We start from the raw sequence: 10,113 nt of genomic DNA on the forward strand, positions 1-10,113 counted from the left end.
TGTTCCCAAATTACTTGGAAAAGTGAGCTTACACTTTAATACACATTGTGCGTGTTAGAGAGTGCTGATGCCCGGCTACCACAATATGGCACACAGTAGAATGGGGGCAGCACTCACTCAGCACGCACATATACAATGCCCTACGGGGGTGCGGCCTGCATCGGGTGACACCATCAGAGGGGCTGTCATAGACTGAGAGCCCGACAGCTGCATGAGAAAAGAGGGGACCCAGCAGCATACCTTATGGTCCCCTCCGGTCTTTGCCAACCTCCATTACCAAGATGGCCGCCAGCAGTGAAGTGAGCGTGATGTCATTAGGTGTATACTCGACTAAATGACGTGCACACCAGGTGACACCGCTGGCCTTACGCATGCGTTCATTCCTCTGCAGGTGGCTGGGATGGTTTTAATCTCTATTTTATTACTCTTTTTTTTTCCACTTAACTTTATTGCTATCACATAGGGGGCTAACAAGCCCCTATGTGATGGCATTTGGAGTTGGCAGGTTCTCTTTATAGAGACATCTGGGATCTAGATGTCTACATAAAGAGCCTAGATGTCTCCATAAAGAAAACCTGTCACCTCAAAACGCTATCACAGGGGGGCTTGCTGGCCCCCGTGGGATAGCAATGAACTGCATGTCCCAGGCGCCGCGCAATACAAATTGGGCATCCCCAGTGACTGACTGAAAAGAAGAGGACAGACCGGCAGCTCACCAACATTCCAGAAGAACACACATGACACTTGTATGTATGAGGACAATATTGGTTTATCCCGGAGCACATCAGCAACCATCTCTCGCCATGCTGGGGCAGAACACATGCCATTCTTCTGGGGCTGATCAGTCATTTTGGGGAAAGCCATGACCTCTCATCATATTATCTCAGTGATAGAACACACACAATAGGAGCGGCCCGCGCCTTACCTTCACATTATTGGACTTGACAACGCTGGTTACTCGCTTCACAGACAGCTCCAGGGGCCCTTGGCCATTGTCCTCTTCAAACATCAATCGCAGGGAGCCCTGAGCAGAGGATACAATACAGTCAGAAGGATTAACAAACACAGAATTGGCCTCCGCATAGATGACATGGCAGCAATCGCATCATTCACAGATCCCTGCTCACGTGGAAGCCAGAAGCCTTCTATACCCGGGGATGTATGTCCGGCTGGAGGAGGGGAGTAAACACCATTAAAGTAGATATAAACCTCACTGAATGCCGAGTGATACTTAGTGTAGAAATCACCTTTTTATGCATTTCGGCACTGCTGATCTCCTGTGGCCTCTTTACCAGCCACTTCCTGCCTAACATGTACTCCAGTGATGGCCGTATGGCATTTCTCATGGTGGGCTTCCCCATCTGCGCCATGTCTGATATAACACTCCATGATATTAAAGTCAATGCTGTTTATTGACTGAGATAACACACATCTCCTTAGCGACGTTTCGAGACCTCAGGCGCCCGAGGACGGGACCGCACGGTCTCGAAACGTCGCTAAGGAGATGTGTGTTATCTCAGTCAATAAACAGCATTGACTTCAATATCATGGAGTGCGAGTGACTACTTTAATCTATCTACGTTTCACGGAGGTATCCGTTGTCACCACCGCATCCAGCCGGTTGGATTCGGGTTTTTGTCCGGTCAGGAGTGCGATGGGACAGGAGGATTAAATGTCTGATATAACAGTCACATGCAGCCAACATTTAAAGTACTTCAGGTGGTAAAACAATTAACCCTTGCAGTGGAGCGATCCCAAAAAACAGCTCAATTTGGTCTAGGAATGGAAAAAAAGAATACTAACCTGATCCTCCGTCCCACCTGGCTGCTAGACCGGTCCCCAGGCGGTGTAAGGACCCGTGACGTCATCACATCTAATACGGTGTATTAGACATAAGGACGCTAAGGGTCATACTGCAGCCGGAGCGGGGGGAGAGAGAGGTGAGCGGTCACTGTCGCAGAATCGAGGATTTCGTTTTTATTTTCGCCCGTAGAGAAATACGAGCAGTTAACCCATGCAGTGCAGGGGGGGGGCACTGTAAGGGTTAACATATGTAAAATCTGGGAGGTCTTCTTTAAGACTGTGACACGGTGGCAACGCAGAAACGCCATCAGGAGACAAGGACAGAGCGTGGGCACCCTACAACAAGAAGTGCCCAAAAAAGGACCTTCATGGCGGGATCACCAGAGATTATTATAAGGAACGATGTAGATGTTAAATATATGTTAAAACTTAAGAGATTTTAGTGATTGGGTTGAGGTCTGAAGGCAAAGTCCAGCCTATATTATTACTACTACTACTAAAAAAAATAATAATAATAAAAAACAAATTAAATGAAAAAGATGTGCATTTATTATGTTTTTGCATTCGATTCTGCAAAGCATTGCAACTGTGATCAGTGGATGGCGGGTGCAATGCTCTGACTCCTGCAGACTCTTCCTCCCGTCCCTATCTGTACCAAGTTACAGACGGGTGGGGCGAATGAATAGGCCGCAGTGATGTCACCGCACTTGCACTCCGTCAAGGATTACAAGTACCGTCGCCGCAGTGGCTGAGGGTATTTGTAGTCTGTATATGGATAATGTGCTGGAGTCACAGTACACAGTGGCACCGAATTGTGACTGAAGCCTGCAGAGAGAAGATCCCGGATTTCAGGTAGGTGCAGCCTCTGAAGAAGTCATCCTAGCCAGTGACTGACCCAGAACAAGCATGCAGCCAGTGAAAACGCAGGACCACCAACCTGCATACTTGTTGCAAGCCAGTGACTAAGCGAAGTAGCAAAGCGAGGATGAAGATGACAGCCAACAAGATACGATTGAGGGGCAACGTACAAATAATTGCCCCCCCGTGTACTTTCGTTGTACTCGCTTCAGACGTGCGGCCGACATAGAAGACTCCAATCATCATTCCCGCTCCGTATTCATTAACATGTCACTCATTTATTTCTAGACTGCAAGCAATGTCAGGACCGGAATCTGACCTGGTATCTGCCTCTTGTTGTCCCCGTACAGACTGGGTGAGGAAGAAGCAGCCGCCAATCCGTTGTGATGTAGTGTTCATGTGCTAACAAGGATCATGCTGATAGCAGGAGAAAGCAGGGTGACAGAGAGAAGAGCTCATCAGTCTGCTGCTTCTCCTTTCACTGTCCAGTCACCGCCGGCTTGGAGGAAGTTACTGAGCTGCAGCAGAGAGAAACTGAGCATCCAGCCCTATGGAACTGTGCTGTGCGGCAGAGCCGTGTAACCTTCAGGGCTGGATGGACAGAAATAGAAATCCTTATGTATTTCATCTCTGTGTTCATTTACATTAAAGCTGAACCCCCCCCCACTCCTCCTCCTCTTGCAACCAGTCCGCCTTTCCTGCAGGCTCCTCCTTTTCTTGCAATCGGTCCCACATGCCTGCAGGCTCCTCCTCTCCTTGCAACCAATCCCCCGAAGCCGGTTGTAAGCACTCCGACTCATCATGCACAATGCAAGGCCATCAGTCCAGCATTGCAACCAAGGACTGCAAGAGCCCGCCTACTAACCGGAATGTCGGAGGTAAAGGAAAGCAACGTGAGCGAGGAATAGGTGGGGGTACCCTGGCCATAAAAAAAGGCATTTAACCCTTGCTCTGCAGGGGTCTGAACCCCTCTGCAAGGGTAGGTTTGTAAGGGTTAAAGCTGAACTCTACGGAGTTCAGCTTTAACCTGCCACTGTGTTCTTGGAAGGCAGCAACCTTTGTACAGATACCTGGCTAGAAGAGAGCCCAGAACCCCAGTGCTGCAAGGCAGAAGTGCTGGATGATATTCATGCAGACAGGGGCATGGTACAGAGCAGCGCAGCTGTCGCCAACCCAACAGCTGCAGTGATGGAACGCCCCCCCTGCGCTCAATCTACAACAATACATCAGTCACTCTATACCAAGTCTACCCTTAGGGGGGGGGAGCGCGTATAGATTCCCCCCTCACTCTATAATGCCGCCATTCTCCTCTTAAATGCACAGCTAAAAAAGGCGGCCAATCATTCTGCCTTTCTCTGCTCTTCGCTTCCTTCCTCCGGGCCATCTTTTCTAAAAAAAAAGAAAAAAGAAATCAGGCGGCGGCGATGGCGGCGCGTTCCATAAATCAGGCCGGATCTAGGCGTCCTCTAAATGTAATCTGACACACCATCTCTGCTGTTAAGTAAAAGCCCTTAAAAGCAGCAAGAGGCAATTCGCTCAATGATTTGTCATCGTTATAAGCTTCTGCGCCGCACTGGTGGATGGGGGGGGACGCGGACACCGCGCAAGACGTGCCACCGCCGCTGCTGCGTGCCCCATTTAGGACCCCTTGCCGGACGCTGAACGGTCATCGCCCCCAAGGGGGGGACGTTTATTAGGTATCGCACGGCGGCGGGAATCCTTGGCTGACCTTTCTTGGGGGCAAAGCCGCTCATAGACGCAAAGAGACTGTCGCATTATATGAATGATTTCATCAATCACAGGTCACCGGGGGCCATTACCCGAAGCACGGAGGAAGCTGCAATGGTATAGGAAGGGCTCGTCTACTCAAAGGGGGCGGGGGGGATTGCATCGCTTAAAGGAGAACTACGGGGTGAGTGTTTTTCACTCGACCTCATAGTTCAAGCCGACCTGTGACAAAGAGACTGTGACACGTCCGCTCAATAGATCGGGGAGTGAGTGAACACATACCGGCGCTCGCTCACTTCTCAATCCTGTCCCTGCAGAGAGCCGTGTCTGTCAGTCACCTCTCCCCGCAGGGATTCCTCCCTCCCCGCCACTCCAGCGCTGACTGGCGGAACGGGAGCGGGAGGGCACGCAGCTGGGTGGATCTCCACAGTAATGTCGGGATCCGTCCTGCCTAAGGCGGTCTCAGTATACCGCGAGCTACTGAGCTTTGGGTGACGGGAGGACGCTAATATATGTCCTCCTGTGACCTCTAGGAGAACTATGGGGAAAAACACTTACCCCATAGTTCTCCTTTAAAGCAGACCTGTCATAATAAATATGCTGCTGCGCTACGCTGCTGTCAGTACTGACCTGGTTTCTGACGGATAGATCTGAGCCATCATCCACATTCTTACTACCTGGGAAGTCACAGATTTGGAAGAAGCATGCGGCCAGTGAAGCCTGCAAAGTATGACTTCTGTCCTGCGTGCTTCTTTCAGGTCCGTCAGCAAATCACTAGGCTGTCAGATTCTGAGCTATGGCAGCTTCCATCCTCGAAGGTTTCCATTGAAGACCATCTTTCCGGGCATAATTGGCAGCCCACCCACAGATGAAGAAACTACCCCAGCGTTTCTTCAACTTACCATCAGTACTATTCCTCTCACGTGACCCTCCGTGGCGCCTCATTTGGGGAGTAAAGATCTATGAGGTGAAGCCCAGGGCCAACCACCAACCCGCGTCATGGTGTCGCCTGACCTACCTCCGCTGGGGTATTCGAGACATGGACACAAGAAGTGTCCTTGTCAGTCCGTAACTAAAGATGGGCCCTCCGAAGCGTCAGTATTAGGCCTCATTCACACACAACGCAAGAGCAAAATTGTATATTGCGTATATACGCGTATGTGCATATATGCGCGCACTATATGCAATCCCAAAATGCATCATTCGTAATAAAAATTTTAATGAACTGTACACGTGTAGACGCGCGAAAACACACGTATATGCGCGTAAAATACGCAGAAATACGCTGCCCAGATGCATCTGTTCCATTCGGTTTTTGCGCATTTTTACGCTACGCAAATATACGGCTCCATTCGCAGCTATGTGTATGGAGCCATTTATTTTCATATGCTGTATATGGTACAATACGCTCATATATGCCGGGCAGTGTGAATGAGGCCTTAAGCTCTAAAATTTTGGCCCTTTCCTGCTGAACCGGACATACTCCAGCCCTGTCCGACGCCACGCGGCCTGATCGGTTCGAAGGAGTCAGGCGGTGGAAAATTGTCTGCCGCACAGCAGCCAAATCAGGGGCAGCCGGCAGAGTACCGGCACGGTGACTGCAAGAGCCGAGAAGGGAAATTACCCCATCTCCCCGGCGAGGCCGAACAACGTAAATCGTAACGTGTACGGTCATCTTTAAAGACTCAAGATGCGATGTGTCACGTGACCATGCATTATTATTTTTTTTAACTGGTAGGGCAATAGGGAGGTGTGCAACTTTAAAAGACAAATTCGCCTTTAGTGAATCCTTCCTTGTAGTCGCTTTAAGGTTTGAAAGCCCTGATATTAATTGTAAAACATTGGCAGCGAGATGAATCTCCGAGACCCAACAATGGCCTCGTCTCATGGGCATGCAGAGTAACGTTCTGAAAATAAACGACCCACTTCCATTCCCCCCTGGCTGCTAAAATAGGCCGCTGGCCCAGCTTTGAAATCCTCCTTCAAGACGTTTCACTAGTCGAGACATTGTAAAAGCGTCTTTGTGTCGAGTGAAAAGCCGGCCAGCATACCCAATGACTCGCATTCGTCATTCCTCAAAGCCGTGTGTGTTTATGTGAAACCTTGTAAACTGCTGTCAGGCATGAAAATCAGAGCCCCGGGGTGCCAGGAGGAAAGAACCCGTACCGGCCCTTCTCAATCTCTGTACCCTGGAGGAACCCGTGACAGATATTATCAGGTCCCGCTAAAAAGAATTCTCAATTCCCAGTAGAGGAGTGTGACCGCTATATTGTAGAATATTTAAATGTTGGAATAAATACCGAGCGTATCCGACACCCCGGGTGGACCATTTCTTTACCCTCTTGCTCTGGACAACAACATTTTTTAGTAATAATCTCAAAACTAAATAAATAATAATAGAAAAGAAATACAGGCAGTAAAAATCTTGGTGTCCCCTAACAGAAGTGTTCATTGTAGACGTGCCCCCTTCCATTGAGGAATGGTAAATTGTTCTCCGACCTACACTGACCACCAGTGGTGAATTGTTCTCCTACCTACCCTGACCGCCAGTAGATTGTTCTCCTACCTACACTGACCACCTGAGGTGAATTGTTCTCCTACCTACACTGACCACCAGTGGTGAATTGTTCTCCTACCTACACACTGACCACCTGAGGTGAATCGTTCTCCTGCCTACACTGACCACCTAAGGTGAATTGTTCTCCTGCCTACACTGACCACCCGTGGTGAATTGTTCTCCTGCCTACACTGACCACCAGTGGTGAATTGTTCTCCTACCTACACACCCTACACACTGACCACCTAAGGTGAATTGTTCTCCTGCCTACACTGACCACCCGTGGTGAATTGTTCTCCTGCCTACACTGACCACCCGGGGTGAATTGTTCTCCTGCCTACACTGACCACCCGGGGTTGAACTGTTCTCCTGCCTACAGTGACCGAGCGTGGTGAATTGTTCTCCTGTCTATGCTGACCACCAGTGGGGAATTGTTTTCCTACCTACGCTGACCACCAATGCAGGTAGGAGATCAATTCACCACAGCTCAATGCTCAAGGCATCCCTGGCAACCTGAGGAGGAACACTAGGATTCCACTAAACCCTGGTTGAGAAAGGCAGTCCTATACCTTGCAGAGTCCCAGGAGCCCTGGGCAATCTACTATGGGGGTCTCCAGGAACTGCTAGGAGTCAAGAGCTCTGGCCTGTCCTCTCCTGCTTTCCATGCCTCATTACCGGTCCATAGTTTTGGTAGGTAGGAATTGATGACCAACAGCAGAGTGTTGGAGGTGGCCATTAAGTCTCAGGACTGCAAGATAAAGCAATCAGAACTCCCAGCACCACACAACTGCCACTGTCACTACAGAGCCAACTGAGGGGGTGTCATGTTCCTCTCACGGTTCCTCCATATTATAGGACAAACAAATAGGGTGTCGAGCGGTGAACGATGGACATCTTTTTTTGTGGTCTTGTGGGAGAGTTGAATAAACAATTATAGCAAAGAAATGTTACAATGTAGAGAAATACAGCATAGGGAGCTGGAGATTGAGTCAACTACCGGCTCCCTATACTGCCCCTTAAATATCAGTTTTTGGTGGAATTGCCCTTTAGCTGACACTTCAGTTTCACCTTGGATCATGTACATTTAGGCCTCATTCACACACTGTGGCCGGGTGGACACTTGGCTGATCCCCAACGTCACTGATGCTGAGGGGGCCGGGCATTGTAAAGCCCACCATGTAACAATCTGACTGTATAGTGACTATTAGATCTGCCAACAACTATGTAGTGTAAGGGCCTCCATGACTGGATACAGACGGATCGGACCTCATTGGTAGGTTTGCAAATGCTTTTGGTACATCTGAAGGAGATCGCACAGAGATTATAAAGTGTATGGTCACCTCAATTTAAATCTGCTCTTTCCAGACCGAAGGTCTGGATGTAAATGACTACCCATGGGATGGCTACTACCGTGTTTCCCCGAAAGTAAGACCTAGCGCTATCTTCAGGGATTTCTGTAATATAAGACCTACCCCAGAGCGGATTTTGCCGTGATTCAAATGCTTTCAATAAAAGCATTTGCGCGATATCGCGCAAAATACAAAATCGCGTGATTTGCATATCGCGGAGTGTGAATGGGGCCTAACACTGCAACATCCCCCGAAAATAAGACCCAGTCTTTTTTCGTGGGAAAAAAAATATAAGACACTGTCTTATTTTCGGGGGAAACACAGTAGTGCTGCCTCTGCCAGTGCGAGTGCTGCTGTGCTAGGGAGGACAGGAAGTGGATACCAAGTCAGGTTCAGGTGTTTACATTTGCTTCATTTCAAAAACACAAAATTATGCATCAGCCCAAATCGGCTAAATATAATGTGCGGCGAAACTAAAAGGCCCTCAATATCTTACACTTTCTTTCAAAAGCAGCCACAGCCTGCATAAAAAAGTCTGCCTCCTGTCAGCAGATGCAGAGTAGGATTTGTGCTCTCTATGGGGAAGCAGTGGCCTCTCTACAGAAGTCCAACATGTCCAATGCAGAGTTAGACCTATAGCCCTGCAGTCAGTAAATCTGATGCTCCCTGCTGATTGGAGGTCTCGAACTTTGACTCAGCAGGGAGCATGTTGGACTGCTACAGAGAAACCACGGCTTTCATACAGACAGCAAGGAACCTACCCTGCAGTATGCTGGTAGGGGACAGGCTTCTCTACTCAGGCTGTGGCTGTTTTCTAAAGCTGTGATACTTTGCCCACCTTTAGTTTTTAAACACCTTAAATGCATTTAAACGAGTTCAATGAGACTTTAAATCCTGACAAGTGAACTGGCACAGTAACAACGGCACTTACCCCTCTCTTCCCGGCCTCCTCGTTCAGTGCAGTTATCCAAGCCTTCAGCCACTGGCTCTTCCAACTATTCAAAGACAAAATCCAGGACAACAGAGAATCCGCCTCGCTGTGTTCACCAGAATAACCCAACTTTGCTGTACGCCTCCACAATCCACCCCAAACGTTCTGGAAGAGATAAACGGCAAGCGTGACCAGGGCGGCGACGAACAGGGTCACCAGCCCGAGCCACTGAGGGTCTCCAAACCAAGACATGGCTTTGTGCAGTCAACACATCAAAAAAAAAAAAGAGGTCACCAAAGAATCTTCATGAAGAAGCAAATATGTTCCAGTAGATGTAGAGAATTCCTTTACGGGTTGTCTCAACAAGGCAAACGGTAATCAAATAGGGAGAACTGTAGAATTCCCATGTCTGATCATAAAGTAGACCCCATCAGGAGAAGACGACTGGAGCACTGGTACGGTGGGACTGCAAATCCTGGTGCCAGCGAGCAGAAGAAGAGGGTACAAGTGCTGTATTTAGTGGTCGGTTTCCTCTCATGCCTGGTTCTCAGTGCTGCCGAAGGAGGCCACAAGACTGCAACTGGCATAGGCTGAAAAGTCCCTGGCCTCAGACCTGCTGGAGGAACGTCTCCCTCGTCACGTCATAGCTGGAAGGTGAATCCCTGGAACAAGCCAGCTCATTCTTTCCTCCCCCCGGGATACCTTTTCCGTTTTGGAATCCGTGAACCTCCGGAAAATGTGCCTTCTTCCAGGAGCAAAACTCCGGCGGCCGCTTGGTTCCTCTGCGCGGCGCAGTTCGGAGGTTGTGAAGGCGCGGGGGTGACGTTCAGAGGAAGACACTAGAATGGACATCACACACACCAGTCATGAAATAGGAAATAAATAAA

General features: G+C 49.2%; 1 protein-coding gene across 1 annotated transcript in view; it reads right to left on the reverse strand.

Moving 5' to 3' along the window:
• Nucleotides 1-9,701, reverse strand: part of C2CD2 (C2 calcium dependent domain containing 2) — a 70,554-nt gene extending 60,853 nt beyond the window's left edge. Inside the window, exons 1-2 of the mRNA XM_018570811.1 lie at nucleotides 9,227-9,701; nucleotides 926-1,024 (exon numbers count right to left, since the gene is read on the reverse strand). Of these exons, the coding sequence (XP_018426313.1) occupies nucleotides 926-1,024; nucleotides 9,227-9,478 (351 nt within the window). The 5' untranslated portion in view covers nucleotides 9,479-9,701. The remainder of the gene's footprint in view (nucleotides 1-925; nucleotides 1,025-9,226) is intronic.
• Nucleotides 9,702-10,113: the final 412 nt, after the last annotated feature.

The sequence above is a fragment of the Nanorana parkeri genome, unplaced genomic scaffold (genome assembly GCF_000935625.1).
Source record: "Nanorana parkeri isolate BGI_ZX_2015 unplaced genomic scaffold, ASM93562v1 scaffold1601, whole genome shotgun sequence".
Lineage (NCBI taxonomy): Eukaryota > Metazoa > Chordata > Amphibia > Anura > Dicroglossidae > Nanorana > Nanorana parkeri.